At 32.9% G+C, this 18400-nt stretch overlaps 2 protein-coding genes across 3 annotated transcripts; one reads left to right on the forward strand and one right to left on the reverse strand.

Moving 5' to 3' along the window:
• Positions 1-1775: 1775 nt before the first annotated feature.
• On the forward strand, positions 1776-11819 carry LOC107030937. Its single transcript, XM_015232153.2, has 25 exons — positions 1776-1890; positions 2102-2302; positions 6252-6469; positions 6690-6795; positions 6864-6965; positions 7084-7143; positions 7292-7370; positions 7547-7694; positions 7978-8101; positions 8361-8541; positions 8657-8685; positions 8799-8947; positions 9087-9189; positions 9288-9383; positions 9455-9510; positions 9596-9719; positions 9813-9875; positions 9955-10014; positions 10096-10257; positions 10349-10422; positions 10492-10585; positions 10670-10806; positions 10878-10958; positions 11060-11165; positions 11541-11819. Exons 2-25 carry the CDS (start codon positions 2129-2131, stop codon positions 11601-11603), a joined length of 2589 nt encoding a protein of 862 aa, XP_015087639.1. The 5' UTR covers positions 1776-1890; positions 2102-2128; the 3' UTR covers positions 11604-11819.
• Positions 11820-12771: 952 nt separating this feature from the next.
• LOC107030939 (heterogeneous nuclear ribonucleoprotein 1) lies at positions 12772-16912 on the reverse strand. 2 transcript variants are annotated; one of them, XR_001458168.2, is made up of 3 exons: positions 16579-16912; positions 13948-15270; positions 12772-13433 (listed from the first exon to the last, which is right to left on the reverse strand). XR_001458168.2 is itself a non-coding variant. In XM_015232154.2 (2 exons), the coding sequence occupies exons 1-2, from the start codon at positions 16798-16800 to the stop codon at positions 14065-14067; spliced, it is 1428 nt and encodes a 475-aa protein (XP_015087640.1). In that variant the 5' UTR covers positions 16801-16912; the 3' UTR covers positions 13736-14064. The 2 variants fall into 2 exon arrangements, 1 of the variants encoding a protein (XP_015087640.1); XM_015232154.2 differs by lacking the exon at positions 12772-13433 and having other exon boundaries at positions 13736-15270.
• Positions 16913-18400: the final 1488 nt, after the last annotated feature.

Raw genomic sequence — 18400 nt, forward strand, 5'->3', positions numbered from 1 at the left:
AAAATTTAAAAAAAAATAACCGCGTTTGAATTTTGTTTAGGTTTAGAAGTCTTTTTTAGATGTAATTATTATTTTAGAACTTGTTATATTATAAAGTTATTTTTTCATAGTAGAATACTAACATATCATTTAAATTATATTTATGTTGCTTTAAAAAGATTGTTCTCATTCAAATAAGGAGTCACGTGTAATATAGGTACACAAAAATTAAATTATATTATAATAAAAATACAAAATATCTTAACAAAATTTACCTTTAGGTATATATGTTCTGGCTTTGATAAAATAGTAAATACAAATAAAGTTTTTTTTTAGTAAACACAAAAAAACGAGTATTAATAAGAACAAAACTATATAATAATGAAAAATTAATATAATCGGAGAACAAATAGGAAACTTGTTAATTACTATTTAATCCTATTAAAGAGGGTTTAAAAACTTCATTAGTAACCTAATTCTTTATTCTCCATGGATATTAATTGATTGCTCCTAACCAGGTGAGTTCTTTAAGTTATATTTATTTCATTTTATATCATTTTATAAAAAAAAATGTTGTTTTTTCGTTTTATATCGTTTGATTTTTAGAAAAATTGGTTTTGTTTGTTTTTACCTTCATGTTTTCAATATGAATTTGGACTTAATTTGCATTGAGAAATCATCTTGAGATTAATCTATTCATCAATTTTTTTAAAAAAAATGTTAGGATAATTCAACAAATGGATATTAATCATATAAAACAGTGTTTGATTATACATTTGAAAGATTATATTTTTGATAAGTGTAATCACACTTTCCATAAACTTAAGTTTTATTGTAATTTTATTCAATGGTTAAATAATCTTTGTTTCATAAATAATTTATTGTTGTATAGGGTATAAATTTTGTTCAATGTTTGGGGATATTTCTGTCAATTAGTATTTGATAGAAGCATAATTAAAACCCTAATAAGAAATGTTGATAGACTATTTTACTCTTAAAAAATTAAAATTTTTACATTAGATTAAATTATAATTTGAAATTTATTCAAAAAGATAGCTATTAAATCTTTATTATAAATAATGTTGAGGCACATACAATTACTTATAGGTTTTTCCTCTTGAAAAATGCATGGTAGAAAATGTATGGTGAAAAATATATTATAAGGTTCTTTTCACCGTAAATTAGTGAGAAATTAATGCACGATGGAAAATATATGGTAAAAAATAAATTTTAATACATATCCAAGGAAAAAATTATTTTTTTATAATTTTTACCTTTAACAATAATCACTTATTCTTCAAATCATTTCACAAGGACTAAAATTACATGCATCAATTAATATAAATATTATTTCTTAAAATGTGTACAAAATTGAAAGTGAATTAGTCAAAGTAATCCATCTTCTAGATCCATCTACGGCCCCCTAAAAAGCCTTTTCACTTATAATTAGTCGTATGTAATACGAATCTAAATTACTCAAACGAGCGAACATTATACACTAGATATCTTCATTCTTTTAAGAGTTAATATAAAACCTTATCTTATATACTCTCTTCATTTCACAAAGAATAATTTAATTTGACTTGGTACAGAATTTAAAATAATAAACAAGACTTTTGAATCTTGTGGTCCTAAATTAAAGTCATGTCAAATGTACTGTTCTTTAATCTTGTGACCTTAAACATGTCACGTGAAAAGCTGAAATTAAAATATTACTAAAACTAAATAAGAAATCATTATTTTTTAAACGAACGGAGTATTATATATATATATATATGATGCCCACTCTCTTTTCTTTTTCCACTATGTTCTGTGTCCTTTTGTACTGAGCCAACCAATCCTCACTGCTTAATTTTGTGCTTTTTTTTTTCTTCCTACATTTTGTTCTTTGCTTCAACTTCAATCATTAAGGTAAGTTCATTTTCATCACACAATGGCTATGCATTCTATATTTGTTTTTCTACTAATAATGCCAACGACTAATAATAGTCATTCAACTAACAGTTATTATCTGAGAAATCCACCATTTCTTATGATTGTATTATACTATATCATTATATAAAATGAAACGAAGCGAGTATTAATTTTTTTTTTTAATTTGATGATTATTTTTTATTTGCAGTTATAATATTTGATTGAAGACAGAAAAATGAAAGTAGCAATTGTAGGGGCAGGGATAAGTGGATTGGTTTCTGCATATGAATTAGCAAAATCTGGGGCTAAAATTGTAATTTATGAAAAAGAAAATTATATCGGCGGCCATGCTAAAACCGTTACCGTTAACGGCGTTGATCTTGACCTTGGATTCATGGTCTTCAATCGGGTAAGTACATATGTAATTTTTATATCTGTGTTCGATACGATGAAAAATAGTTTTTCGATAATTACATATTTACTTACTTTTTAATATTTGATAAGTGAATTATGAAACGTCATTTTGAAATCATTGTATGTGTAATTTCGTAAAACAGTATAGGAGATGGAATGGACCGAAGATAAATTATTTATATGTAATTTAGTAAAACACTATAAGAAATGGGACGGGCTGAAAACCGGGTAGGGGTGGTGGAGGTAGGATTGAAAAAAAAAAAGATAATGCACTTGTTTTACTAGAAAATTCTAGTTATTTTCGTAAGATAAAAGACTTCGATCAACAAAAATGAAAAATAAAATAATCATATGAAAAAGTTTCATTAACTTGTTTTTTTTTTGTTTGTTTGTTTTCTGATATTTGGCATTCAATTTGAGGTTGGATTAATTTTGATTCATGCTTAAAAATATAATGTACTTTTTGTTGTTTTTTTTTAGTTTGTTTAAAAAATATCTTCTTTTGATAAATTTTTAAAGCTAATTTTTTATGTGATATATTTAAAATCTAAAGTTATAAAAACATTTTAGTATAATTTACATATTTTTAGTTTAAGACTACAAAGTTTTTTTTTTTTTTATATTTTGTATCAATTCAAAATCAGACAAATATATATATATATGTATAATTATTTCCACTTGTATACCTTGTGTAAAATTCAGAAGGGGTGGGCATTCGGTAATTCGATTCGGTTTTGGTTTTTTTTCGGTTTTTTTGGTTTTCGGTTTTTGTACAATGTGTACTGAACACCGAATCGAAATAATTCGGTTCGGTTTTTATTATTTTGGTTCGGTTTTTATTATTTCGGTTCGGTTTTGAAATTTCGATTTTTTTAATGGGCCTGCTTAGTTGGGTTTTTTAAAAATTTACAAATTTTTTTGTTTGATTTTTCAGCTTAATGGGCTAAAAATAGTTACATTAAAAAGTGTCTTTTACTTTTTAATTTTTTATTTTAAATTATAATATTTATTATTTAACATTAATAATTAATATAATATAAATATATATTATAACATAATATATTTCGGTAAACTGAAATACCGAATAACACAAAATTACATACCGAAAACCGAATCGAAATATCAAAAAATACAAAAACATATACCGAATATCGAACCAAAAATCGAAAAACCGAAATACCAAAAAAATTTGGTTCGATACGATATTTCGATTGTTTATGTCCAGCCCTATGTAAAAGGTGATTTTTTCAGATTTTTTTTTTCTGTCTATATATATATATATATGTACGTGCGAAGGGGACAAGGAAGATAAGGTTTTATCTAAATAAAGAAAACTAGTGAGACAATTTTGATGTGACATATAAAGTAAAATAATTTTATAATGAAATATAGAATTATTCTATTTCACGTTTAATTAAATATATCAGATAATATCATATATATATGATAAAGTAACTTCTTATTTTGAAATTAATTATTTTAAGATATTTTATTCTTAACCAAACAAACATTTAGAGATAAAATGATGAAGTTGATCAAGAATTTAAAAGGGGGATTTATAAAATTTTACAAATAATGAAAGAAATATCATGTGATAATAGTATTATAATACGAATATTTATTTCTTGTGGGTTCAAAACGTACAACGTGTATCACTGTGTATCGTTCATAGGTACATTACATTGTCTTATCTTTCCATGAAGATACTCTGTCATTGTCTCCCACCAAAATTTAAAAGTATATTGCAATATTATTATTCGATCGGTGTAATTTCATAAGTAAAATTTAATTATAAAGAACTTGAGTCTCCTATTTGTATTTTATAGAAAAAATAAAGAATATATATTTCTTGCTCTATAAGAATTTTATGACTATGTGGTTTGATTCTTGTTGAAGCATATATTTAAAAGTGTGCGGGATTTCAACGCGAATTTTTCATTTATTAGATAAAGAAAATTACCAAGATATAATGTTACGTCAATTCAATTCGAGCTCTTTTATCAAGAATATTTATTGACTTTATCTGTATCTTGTAAAAATAAAAATATTATTTCTAGTAAACTTTAGACTCATATAAAACATAATAATATCACGTATAGAAATTAAAATTCCACACTAACATAACTTTTTAATTATACAATGATTATATATTATTCATGCGCTATATACACTAGATAAAATAGTTAAAAATAAGGACTATAGTTATTTTTTGTTAATGAGTTTTGCTAGGCTGTTATGTGGTGTAAAAAATTCAAAATATAAAATCCAATATTGTCATTGCATGGTTCCTAAAGAGCTCGTTTGGTTGGTGAACAAGTTATTTCAGGGTTGTTATTTCATTTTTAATATAGGATAAAAATAATATCACTAATCTCAGGATAACTAATCTCGAGATAAATCGTCTCATGATTTTATGTCAACTAAACATGAAATAAACTCATCTTAAAATCAGTTAGCCCTTATCTCTCATACCAAACGAGCTCTTAAGAATTTTACTGAAAATGAACAAATAAAATCAAACGTCTATTATTGATATATGCATTAAGTAAAATGAAATATTTATTATCGATATATACGTAGCGTCAAGTAAAATGAAACAAGTAGTCAAGGAGGTGACTAACAACAATTTAACTTTTCTTTTTAGGTATTAACTCTATTTTAAAGAAGAAATTTATTTTGATTAATTCCTATACGTTACATGTTTGTAATTGTCGTTTATATAAATGAGAATAAAAGTTAATTTTTGGACGTGTTTACCTAAACAAACAAATATAAGAAACAATAAAAGATTCCAAATGAATATTAACCAAATCAATGTATAAACTTACGACAGTGCAATCCATTTCATACTTTATAAAAACAAGGGATTATTTTTTTCTTTAATAGAATTGAAAATTAACATTTTTTGTCTTAAAAATCTATTTTATCATATATTGAAAGGTATAGGAGAAGAAATAGACCCATCGTTATGTGGTCCTAAGGTGAATTTAGGCCCAATATTGAATTCATGTAGGACGGGTATGTCCTGATTTATTCGTATTTGATTAGACATAAAATTTGAAGAAAAAAAATAAAAAATAAAAAAAATTGCACCTAAGTTTAATATGTTATAAAATGAATACACTCTTTTATATGACATTCGAAAATCTTATTGCATATTTAAATTCACAAGTGTATATAACTATGTGTCACGGTTCAAGTCCATGACACATATTATTGACTTTGGGCTAACCGTCCTCACATACTTGTTCCTTGGGCTACTTCATCATCGAGTTCAAAAGCTCGAATACTATGTGAACTTTGAACTATATATCTTATAAAAATGAGTTGACTTTTCATCCTCATTCCGATGTGGGATTTATATGTCATGTGTTCTGGCCCAACAGGCCTCACAGATTCGTCTCTTGGGCTATACTATCATTTACCCCAAAAGTGTGTAAAACACTTGAATTCGAGTTATGCTTATAGAACTCTTCACTTTCCTCTTCTAATACGATGTGGGATTTTCTTAAGGTGTCACGTGCACCTCATCTTTAGAAGCTAATCAGCCTAGAAGTCTGCTAATCATGTCCTACATCACGGGGTGACGCTCTATCTCTCAAACTTCCCTTTTAAGTAAAAAAATTTTTAGGTAGGTTCTAATGCATAGTCATGTGTTAACAAGAAAGATAAATGTATTATCATCAGCATTAAACTCGATTGAGTTAGGCCAAATGTCCATTTTCTTAAGATACATCTTTCATATTGGTTTATTCAATATTTAGCTTAGCCCCCATGTTATATCATCCACGTTCCAAATGTTCAGTCCTAAGTGTTACGGGCATATGGTCTTGAACAATACTCACCGATCATTTTCTTAACGAATTTCATGTTCATAGCTAAAGTTGTTTTGAACTCCATATGGTTTGAACACTAGTATATGTCTGAAATGGTGTATTTGACAGGTAACTTATCCAAACATGATGGAATTTTTCGAGAGTCTTGGTGTCGATATGGAGATCTCCGATATGTCATTCTCAGTGAGCTTAGACAAAGGTCATGGTTGCGAATGGGGTAGCCGGAATGGAATATCTGGTCTGTTTGCACAGAAAAAGAATGTATTGAATCCATATTTCTGGCAAATGATCAGAGAAATTATCAGGTTCAAGCAGGATGTCATAAGGTACCGATAACTGATTCTTATCAGCAATCAATTCGAGTTCATGTTGTTTGAGCCATTGTTGATTTACTCATCTCATTAGACCACAAAGTTCTCTTTGTTCATTTGAAGATCATGCTTCTTTCAATAGAAATCGACTAACTCATTCTGTTTAGCACAGTTTCTGTAGGAAAGACTAGTTTTTTATTTCGTTGAAGCTTATTCATCTACTTCTGCAATGCAGTTACCTTGAGGAACTTGATAACAATCCTGACATTGATCGTAACGAGACATTAGGACATTTTATTCAATCACATGGCTATTCGGAGTTATTTCAGAAAGCTTATCTGGTGAGGCTGCTGTTCTGTTTAGGAAATCTTGTTCATTTCTACAAGCAATTCACATATATGTTCCGCAGGTTCCAATATGTGCTTCTATATGGTCCTGCCCCTCGGATGGAGTAATGGGATTTTCTGCTTACTCCATCCTTTCATTTTGTCGCAACCACCATCTTCTTCAGGTAGAATTCTCATACAAACTGTTTCACGAGCACGTTTCTATATATCTTATAGCCAATTACTATATCTGGTTCATATAAGATACTATATCTGAATGCTTTTATGTATCATTCTACGCAGCTCTTTGGTCGCCCTCAATGGCTCACTGTTAGATGGAGATCACATACATATGTAAACAAGGTGGTACTTTTAGTCTTTTAAGTGCCATATAAAAAGATTACTGATTTCATACAGTAAAAACTTCAAACAAGTAGCAATTTTCGGTTTCTTGAATGATTAGTTAAGATTATATCATCCTTCTGAGTTAGTTGAATGGCATACAAAGCAGGTTAAGGATGAGTTGGAGAAGAGAGGATGTCAAATAAGGACTGGCTGTGAAGTAAATTCTGTATCTACGAATGAAGAAGGTCCGGTTTTGTTTTAGCATTTTGAATCCCTCTATGTTCTCCATGTCTGTTTATGTATTTATGTGAGAGTTTCCTGTCCATATGTCCATACAGTTCATTTGGTGTAGAAAAATCTTCCGATAGATAGAAACTAGTCGTGATTCTAAGTTCTAACTGTAAAAGGAGAGAGCGTGCAGGCTGTACTGTAGCTTGCACCGATGGTTCCAAAGACATATACGATGGATGCATAATGGCTGCACATGCACCAGATACTCTGAGGATGTTAGGCAAAGAGGCAACATTTGATGAAACAAGAATATTGGGTGCTTTTCAATATGTTTACAGGTACTTTACGCCTATTATGAACTTGATTTTCTCATTTTACTTTGTTTTGTTTCTTGAGAAGTTCATCATTTAGGCTGTATCGGTGATATGAATGGTTCATCTTCCTCCCAGAAATGAACGTATAAATGTTTGTCCGTGTTAGATAGAAGTATCTGTTATAAAGAGATTACTGAAGCTTCTCTTGCTGCTTGGTTTGAAAGAAGTTAAATAGTATTTAGAACCATAGTGTTACGACGATTTATAATGTCAACATGAACACTCATTTTCTATTCCTCTGCAACAGCGATATTTTCCTTCATTGTGACCAAACTCTCCTGCCTCGCAACTCAGCAGCGTGGAGCTCATGGAATTTTCTTGGAACCATGAACGGTAGAGTATGCGTGACATATTGGCTCAATATACTCCAGGTATATGGTGCTTCTCTGAAAGTTTAGATACTGCAAAAGTATATTTTATTCATAGTATTTATAGTAGAACAAGTAAAGACCAATTAATATATTCTACGGAAATCTGTCAGCTTTATTTGTGGATCATATTATAATCAAATCTGCTAGCTCAATGGTGGAGCAGATTATGACAAAATCTGCCAACTCATTCAACAAATCTCCTTTCTATAATATTTTCAATAAGGAAGTCTTCTTATATTTGGAATGTGTAAACCAACAGAACCTTGGTGAGACAGAGAGGCCTTATTGTGTAACTCTTAATCCTCCTCACACACCGGATCATACATTGCTTAAGTGGACCACCGGCCATCCAGTACCTTCAGTTGCTGCATCGAAAGCTTCATCTGAGCTTTATCAAATCCAAGGCAAGAGAGGAATATGGTTTTGTGGAGCATATCAAGGTACTTTAATAATATTCTCCTGATTCTCTCATCTTTGCTTCCTTCAGTGCACGAATTTTATAACCGCGTTGTTCTTTCACCACTCATTGATGTTAAATTGCAATACTACTTTCAGGCTATGGCTTCCATGAGGATGGACTAAAGGTAGTACTATATATATATATCCTTCATACAAGCTTACCACATTTCAACTTGAAGGAGAAATGAAATCGATGAACAAGAATACACAATAATCTGTTTTTTATGCTGCTTCTCAGGCAGGTGCTATTGCTGCACAAGGACTACTTAAGAAAAACTTTAGGGTCCTGAAAAATCCCAAACACATGGTACCTACCTGGCCAGAAACAGGAGCACGCCTCCTCGTTACTAGATTTCTCAAGAGTTTCATCGCGACAGGATGCTTAATGTGAGTTATAACAGTTTCATTTTCTATCCATCCAGTTTCAGCAAAACCATTTTAATGAGAAAGTATGATCTTATATACTTAAACTACATAAACGAATCATGCATACGTTGTTTTTAGACAATAATTTTTCTGTGCTCAGCCTGTTAGAAGAAGGAGGTACAATGTTCACATTTGAAGGAACAGAGAAAAAAAGCTTTCTCAAAGTGTCTCTCAGAGTTCATAGTCCACAGTTTTACTGGAAGGTAACTAGAGTTAGCTTTTTTTTCCTTCTCTCGTATTCATCGAGCAACTAAAGAAGAAAAATGTTAAGGAAGGATAGACATAAACTAATCACTTACAGGTAGCAACTCAAGGTGACTTAGGCCTTGCTGATGCATTTATTCATGGAGACTTCTCTTTTGTTGATAAGAACGACGGTCTTCTTAATCTTTTCATGGTGAGAAAATGACTCTATTTCTATGTCAATAGCTTTTTTGTTGGTACTTGCCATCCTGAACCCTTTTACAGATTTTTGTTAACAACAGAGATTTGAAAGCATCTGTCACAAGGTTTAGTAAGAAAAGGTAAATAGTTGAACAGAAACTGTAATCAGAACATTACAACTTCCATTGACACGTTAAAAGTTTTTTTCGTTACCTGTATCTCCAGAGGATGGTGGACACCACTTCTTTTTACAGCTGCAGTGTCATCTGCAAAGTACTTCATTCGACACGTTTCAAATCAGAACACCCTGACTCAGGCTCGTAGGAACATCTCTCGTCACTATGACCTGGTAAATAACTTGTACAGTTAGTCACTTTCTGCTGTTTTCTTGTAACTTTATCATCTTACCTATGCTGATAAGTATATTTATCGTTTCTTTCAGAGTAATGAGCTCTTCTCGCTCTTTCTAGACGAGACAATGACATATTCATGTGCAATATTCAAGGTTAGAGGTCGAAGATACATTTTCTGTTCTTTAACCTTGTTCTTAAGGTGATCTTTTTTTTCTTTTGTAATTGTTCTAGAGTGAAGACGAAGACCTGAAAGTTGCACAGGAGAGGAAAATTTCTCTTCTCATCAAAAAGGTAAGTCGTCAACATAATAAATAATCCCTCATTTCTACATTAAGTTCGAGCCAAACTTGATTCTGATTCTGTTCTTTTTAGGCAAAGGTAAAGAAGGAACATCACATCTTAGAGATCGGATGTGGTTGGGGAAGTTTGGCTGTGGAAGTTGTTAAGAGAACAGGATGTAAATATACTGGTATAACTCTCTCCGAGCAGCAACTCAAGTATGCAAAGTTAAGAGTTCAGCAAGCAGGCCTTCAGGTACATAACTTCAAATAACACATGATACATTGGAACCAATTTCGGAGAATTGTGATCAGTACTAACTACATTCAATGAAATGCATTCACAGGATCATATAACATTTCTCCTATGTGACTATCGTCAATTGCCAAAAATGTCTAGATATGACAGGATTATATCATGGTAAGTCGTTGCATACTAAATGTACAAGTCAAGACAGTGTGACATAATTGTACTAATAATCATTTTCAGTGAGATGTTAGAAGCTGTCGGTCATGAGTTTATGGAAGAATTCTTTACCTGTTGTGAATCTGCACTAGCAGAAGATGGCCTTCTTGTTCTGCAGGTAATGAATATACGTTCCACATTGTTCACGTCTTCCCATCAATTTCCTTACACTCTTCTTTACACAAACGTTGGCTTTCGTTAGTTCATTTCAATACCAGATGAGAGGTATGACGAATACAGACAGAGCTCAGACTTCATAAAAGAGTATATATTCCCCGGTGGATGCTTACCTGCACTAAGTCGAGTAACATCAGCCATGTCTGCTGCATCTAGACTATGGTAAACAAAGAGTTCATGTTGTCATTTAACACAAGCATAGTATGTCCATTTGACAAATGATACAAATGCAGTGTTGAGCACCTAGAAGACATAGGAATCCATTACTATCAAACGCTGAGATGCTGGCGGAAAAACTTCCTGGAAAAACAAAGGTAACAACAACAACATACATTGTGTTTAACATGTTTCCTTCATGAATCATTCTGTAGCTTGCTCTAAAGTAACAAACTATCTTTAATAACTTTGTGACTAGCCAAATTCATGCTTTGGGATTCGACGATAAGTTCATCAGGACATGGGAGTACTACTTTGACTACTGTGCTGCTGGATTCAAAACGTGCACGTTAGGAGATTATCAGGTATGGTGGAAAAACCTTTGAAATACTTATAGGCGAAGAACAAGCATCCTTTTTTTAACATATATATAGTAGATGATGAACTCCTTCCGCCCCTTGTGACTGTTATGTTGCTCAATTGATACTTGCAAACAGTTAAAGAATGAAAATAAAAATGGACCTTGATCTTCACCTTAATACATGGTTTCGTTGCTCAAACTCTCCAAAAATGTTTGCACCATGTCAGATCCTTAAAAGATGCACTACCTTTAGAGGATATGACATGCACCTGTTGATATTTTTGAAAAGCCCGAATAACAGAGCGTGCTTCTACTTTATCTAAATGCTTACAACATGTAGAATTGTTTGTTCTCATTCTGTTTTTTTCTGTATATATAGATTGTATTCTCAAGGCCAGGCAATGTTGCAGCATTTGGTGATCCTTACAATGGCGTGCCTTGAGCTTATTGGAGTTTATTTCTTTATACAATTGATCGTAGGCCTGTTTTTATAAATGTTGAGTTCATTGTTTCGATCCTACACTTGATTTTTTGCCTAAAAGCAGCAGCGGCGGTAATTTTCTTATAGACTATTGTATAACAAGAACTACTTTATGCAAAAACATTTTGATTGACTATTGTATAACAAGAACTACTTTATGCAAAAACATTTTGATTACTTTACACTGCAAGAAGATCCTAGCCAAGCGTGCATAGGAGTTTACTCTTATACAATAGCTTGCAAACCAAATCGTCTATAAGTAATCACAAATCATTTCTATATGGGTTTAATGATTATAGTTTTATTAAACAATTTCCAATACTCACTCCAAATAACTTACTATGTGTTACGTGTTAATTATTGTTAAGATGACAAATTTGGCAATTACAACTGTAAGAAAATCATTTACTCATGAAAATTACTGTATGTGTCCCTTGTCAAGTTTCGAAATCATTCAATACAACGATATAATCACAATACCAGGATATAACCACAATACCACATCGAAAAATATTTTTCTAAATAAACAAATTCCTTAAAAATGATTTAGTAATTTCACCGATGGAAGTAGCGAAAACAAATTCCACTAGTGTTCTACATTATTTGTATGATCGCTATTGTCCAACACACCTCATCTTCACCTCGACTCCCAAAAACAAAATGAGAAAATTGCAGTATGGAATGGAGAGTCTTTAACAGGGAAGCCAACGTTTTCGAGTTTACTCACTCCTCTTTCCTGTTTTCCCAACATGTGACAAGTCAAATGGTAAATTAAGTACATGAGCAACAAAACCATCAGACTACAAGTACTGTAGCTACACTGTTTGAGCTCTATGCAAAACAAACCGAATCCAATATTTAAGTGGAGAAGGATAAAGCGGGCAACCCATCATCCCCATTTCTCATTCACCAGACGAAATATACTCACAAAGGCCTCAACTTTGTTCACAAAGCAAAGGAGCTAGTAGCATGTTATTCAGGTAACAACTGTAGAAGATGATTTGTCACAAGTAAATAGACATGAACATCTAGCCCCTTGAAAAGTTAGAATGATCAACACTCCATACAATCTGAAACTTCCATCCATACAAAGGAAAGACTTATCACGCGATTTCAAAAATGAATGTGCTCTTCTAACACTAGGATATCTCCAGTGTTTGACGAAAAGGCAGTATGCTAATAAGTTAACCTACTGATATAAAGTAACACAAATGATGCGACTTTCCATCATAAAAGGCTCAACTAACGACAAACTCCAGCCACAACGGAATTCTGATTCTTAAAAAGGCATAAACTACTAAGTTATCCTACTGATATAAGATGTCGCATAAACACGGCAGACTGGAAAGCCGAATCATCTTTACACCAGTGACCTAACTAAACCATGTTAATTTCTAACAACCGATCTGAGAAAAGAATCCATTGCATTGTAAAAAACTGTTTCAAACCTAAGAAGAAATTCTGCAAGCTAAATTGTCAAAGTACCTAAATCAAGTTATTGAGACACTAAAAGACTACGTCTCCAGTTTCAAATGAACCAATCGACACTCAACAGCAGTTGGAAGCAACATATACCAAGTGGATGGTTGTTAGTCTCGACCCTGCACAAAATACAACTCAGCAGCGCCTGCTTGGCCTTGGTCTGCTTCACCATGACAACTTTCAGGACAATACCCCATCAAACAAGCCAATCCATAGTAAGATACCTTTCTTTACTAACATCTCCAGCACCCAGGTCGTATTTATCTCCGAGTGGGCTGTTCATCACATTCAGCACTCAGGCCTCTCCTCCTGTACAACACAAGGTCAAATATAGGGGGAAATGATTATGCCATTCTCAAAATTCAACTACCGCTAACATTATCGCTATCCATTACGTACTGATCTACCAAGTCTGCTACAACTGCTCTCCTATGAGTAAGTAGCACCACCAAATCTCATGGTCCAACTACAACACGCAAAGAAAAATAGAAAGTGTTCTATTCTTCTTATTTAACATTTTAACTTAAAATAATAGCACCGAACATCCACCTGCTTCAGAAGACAGGTTAAAATCCACTTCAAATACTAATTCCCAGACTGATGGCTCAATCAAAAAGTAAATTCACGCAAGTTAAACACAAGCCAATAAATCTGGACTATGGAAACAAATGAACCACATTAACTAACAAACATAATCATAAGCAAGCGAGATTAAGACTGCACTTAACAACAATAACACGAAATAGGTAATACTAGTGACAGTACTAGTTATTATAAACTAGAAATAAATACTGCAAACTACTAGGGATTCAAGCAATCCAACCAGTCTCATTTAGCAGGTGACACCTCGCAAGAGCAGCACTCTGCATGTGAAACGCAAAAGTGACGCAAAACTCTCCAGTAAAAGAGATGAAGTCCGAGACAACACGAAGCATCTCATTCACTGCTGCTGAGCTTGCCGACTGGGGGCACCTCCATATCCACCACCATATCCAACTTGGCCACCATGAGCTCCATTTGGTGGGGCACCATAATTACCAGAACTTTGTGAGTTATCAGATCTCCATGCTGAATTCCCATAGCTAGAGTTTCCACTTGCATCAGCATAGCCACTGTTCATGTAACCCCCAGCACCTGATTGCATGTCTCCTGCAGCACCACCTCCAACGGGTGAGTTACCACTAGGAGCACCACTAGCACGTCCAACAGCACCATAACCAGATTGATTTCCATAGGCACCCTCATTACCAGCATAACCCCCATAACCATAACCTTGGTTCCCATATCCTGCGGTTCCAGTTGGAGATTGACCAGATCCGCCACTAGCAGGTCCACCACCACCACCACCAGCATTTGCAGCACCCCAAGGGGCATTACCATAGCCCATATTCCCATACCCAGAAGGACCCTGAGAGCCCCATGTGCTTCTTGGTCCACCCGCTGGACCACTTCCATAACCAGCACTGGCTGCATTTGGATTTCCATAGGCTGCAGCAACTGCAGCAGCACCATAGCCAGGATTGGCACCCCCATAGCCCGGATTTGCTCCGCCATAACTTCCATAACCTCCATAGCCCATACCATTGTTGGATGGCCCATAGCCATAGCCTGGGGTACCATACCCAGACGAACCATAAGGATAGCCAGCTCCAGTATTTTGAGTTTGCATGTACCTGTTGGAATCCATTCTACTGTCATAAGAACTTGGATTGTTACCTGATCCACCATACCCCTGATAACTTCCACCACCCATACCACTACCGCCTCCGCCGCCCATGGAACGGCCACCAGCACCGGGATTAGCATCTTTAGGAAGAGCTTTCTTTACTTCTACCTGTTTACCATTCAGATCATGAAAGGGCTTCTGTAAAACTCTATCTACAGCATCTTCAGAATCAAATGAGATGAAACCAAACCCACGAGGTCGGTTGGTCTGCTGGTCATACATAATTACTACATCAGTGACATTACCAAAACTTTCAAAATATTGTCGGAATCCTTCCTCGGTCAAAGTGGGAGGCAATCCCCCAACAAAAATTTTTTTGGTCCTGGTGTTTCCACCACCTCCAAAATTTCTGGCACTATTTGTGTTTCCAGATTTTGAGCCCTGCTGCTCCTCTCTCGACAAGGCCCTCTTAGCATCAACCTGAACAAGAAATATGTCAGCTAACCCAAAATAGAAGCATAACCCAAAATAGAAGCATACATGAAACAACAACACCTCCCAGAAGATCACCATGAAATATCTTACAGCAATCAGGTTATCAATTAAAATCATACAACACGAATCATATTTGCGATATAGGAAAACTCTACAGAAGCTCATGCCTGATAGGGTGAGTAAAATGTGTGCAACAATAGATTTGATACAATCAACAGACAATGAGTGACTTGAGAGGCATTGGAACATGAATCTTCCCTCAAAAAAATTGAAAGGGAATTACATATCTACATAGGTAAAAGTCACTTGAGGAGTTGAAATGCCATCAAACAAAATAAAAGAGCATATCTGCAGCAGTAGTCTGTGCAATGGAAAATCAAGGAGAAAAAAGGGACAGAAACCAGATGCACACTCATAACATATCAGCACAAATGCAAAACATAGAGCATGCTAAAGTTATAGCTGACAAACAAGGATGCACACAATTCCAGGAAGCTAAACTACAGAGAAAATCCACAAATGAAGCTGAAAAAACTCAACATACAGCCATATATGACATCGTCTACCTTCAATCCGATCCTAAACTAAGACTCAACACAACAACGCCAGCACCAAAAAGACAAGAAATTTACAGAGCACCCACAAAACAAATTAGGGAGAAAACCATAACAAAGCATAAAAACTTCCAAGGAAAATCTCACTTCATCGACGAAAATATCCAATCCTGAAGAACCCAAATCCACCCTAAACTAACAACAACATCATATCCAGTGAAATCACAAGCCTTACACCTACTTCGTGAAGGTAAATAGACTATTCCCAAAGCACCCTCAGCTCAAATGCAGCAAAAAACCAACCCTAAACTAACAACAACATCGTACTCACTGAAATCACAGACCTTACACCTACTTCGTGGAGTTAGAGAGGTTGTTCCCAAAGGAAACTGAGCTCAAGTTCAGCAAAATCAACCCTAAACTAGCACACTAAGAACACATCATCTCTAAAACCATAAATCAAGTAAATACACAACACCCACAAACAAAAGTAGACAACTTTACCACAAAACGCAGCTAAAACAATAATACCTCTAAGGAAAACCTTACCATACACCCCCATCAATAAAAACTCCATCTTTAACAACCCAATCAAGCTTAAAACAAAAACCCACAACCAAATAATCTCAATTAACAATAACCCAATAAAATCACACTTAACCAGAACCCAAATTAATGAACCCCCACCCCACCCCCCACCCCACACACAAAAAAAAACGTAAATTTCAACAAATCTTACCGTACGGCCATCAATAACATGTTCATCTTGTAGAACCCTATCAAGAACATTAGGATCTGCAAAAACAACAAACCCAAATCCTCTTGGCTTCCCAGAAATCTTATCCCTCATAACAACTGTCTGCAAAACATCCCCATATCCTTGAAAATACTCCTTAAGCTTCTCCTCAGTTGTTTCCCATGAAATCCCACCAATAAAAAGCTTTCCTTGATCTGAATCCATTGGGTTTTCTCTGAGGGATTGAAGAGAGAAGCGCCGACTTACAGAAAACAAAAAATTCAGAGAGAGAGAAAATAAGGGTTACAAAAAGTGAAGAAGAAAGACTATGCGTAGCGTAAGAGGAATCAACGGTCCAGATTTAATCTTATAAATTTGGTGTTTCTTTTTTTTTTATTTTGATAAGTTGTAAGATATTTTTTTTCTTTAACGTCACTATTTTATGCTTAGATTTTGTTGGCCTCTTTACATAGGTTAAAAAAAAAAAAAAAAGTCAAATTGTATTAATCTATCATAATTAAATAATTTAAGTGCATTTAAATTATATTTGTTTGTTTTTTTTGATATTTCATTTGGTGTCCAGATCCTAGCTCCGACTAAATCTGAATTGCACACTGCAGGGTTCATTCGGGATTGACGCTCCCAACAAGATTATACTGAATGTATTATTATTTCAAATTTTATTTGTGAGATTATATTGAATGTATTATTACTCTTCAAGCGAACGGTTTGAAGAGTAAATCACTGCACATATATTTTATAGAAGATTTCAGAATAACAAATATAATAAGACATAATAAGGCTCTATAATTATAGTTTTGATAATTATACTTTATAAATATAGTTTTATTTGTTATGGAAGCTGCGATTTTTATATTTCGCTTTCGAATATACAAATAAGGTAAGTATATGCGAATTTTGTATTTATACATTTAGGAATTTTTCAGAACTCCGTTGGAAATTTTTCTTACCAATATACAAACATGATAATTTATTATGATTTTTTTTGGTAAATTGTATAAAAAAAACTAGAAAATTATGAATATATACAATTAAGAATAAAACTATACGAATCTAGATTTATACAAATCAAGGGAATTATATAAATTAAACGAATAACAAAAATTAGAAAAATTGTAGCTACCAATTATAATTTTCTTAAACTATAGTTATAATCAGCAAAATGTTTACTACTCTGCATAATTTTCTCAATATTTTATTATTCAATATTTCAATTTAACAAATAGTAATTGCCAAATTTCTATTTTAAGAACATAATATATTCTACTATGAATGATCATTCTTTTTCTTTTTCTTCTAAATTTAACATATCATCTCCTGCTTTTACCTTGAAAACTTTGTGCTCCTTCATGAATAAATCTGAAGAAATATATATTAACAATAATAACATATACGATATAATTTCATTCGAAATAGAAGAATGTGTAAAAACTTTCACAAGCCACTTTTTAAAAATATAGTTATAAATATTTTTTGATTAATTATTGCAAATTATAACATAAAGTTACTTTGTCTGATTGATTAAATTAAGCTATAGTTAATTAGTTATTGGAAATAATTACTACATTATGCCGCTTGAATTATTTCGAACAAATGAATATATATTGACAAACATGATTTTTTTTTCTTAAAAATGTTAAGCTATAGTTAATTAGTTAGTTCTAATATATAATACTTAAGTGAAAAAATCACAAAATATACAAAGATAAAAAGGTGGAAAATGAAATGGAACAAAAGCATATTATATTATTTATGATTTGGAGTTGGCTACGTGTCATTTTGATAGTTAGAATATTGAGTGATT

This window comes from Solanum pennellii, chromosome 9, assembly GCF_001406875.1.
Source record: "Solanum pennellii chromosome 9, SPENNV200".
NCBI classification, from domain to species: Eukaryota; Viridiplantae; Streptophyta; class Magnoliopsida; order Solanales; family Solanaceae; genus Solanum; species Solanum pennellii.

Coding starts and splice junctions, on each gene's coding strand:
- LOC107030937 (XM_015232153.2), top strand. CDS start 2,129: ATGAAAGTAGCAATTGTAGGGGCAGGGATAAGTGGATTGGTTTCTGCA. Junction 6,966..7,083: donor GCAACCACCATCTTCTTCAG/GTAGAATTCTCA, acceptor CATTCTACGCAG/CTCTTTGGTCGCCCTCAATG. Junction 10,586..10,669: donor ATGGCCTTCTTGTTCTGCAG/GTAATGAATATA, acceptor GGCTTTCGTTAG/TTCATTTCAATACCAGATGA.
- LOC107030939 (XM_015232154.2), bottom strand. CDS start 16,800: ATGGATTCAGATCAAGGAAAGCTTTTTATTGGTGGGATTTCATGGGAA. Junction 15,271..16,578: donor ATGTTATTGATGGCCGTACG/GTAAGATTTGTT, acceptor TTTCTTGTTCAG/GTTGATGCTAAGAGGGCCTT.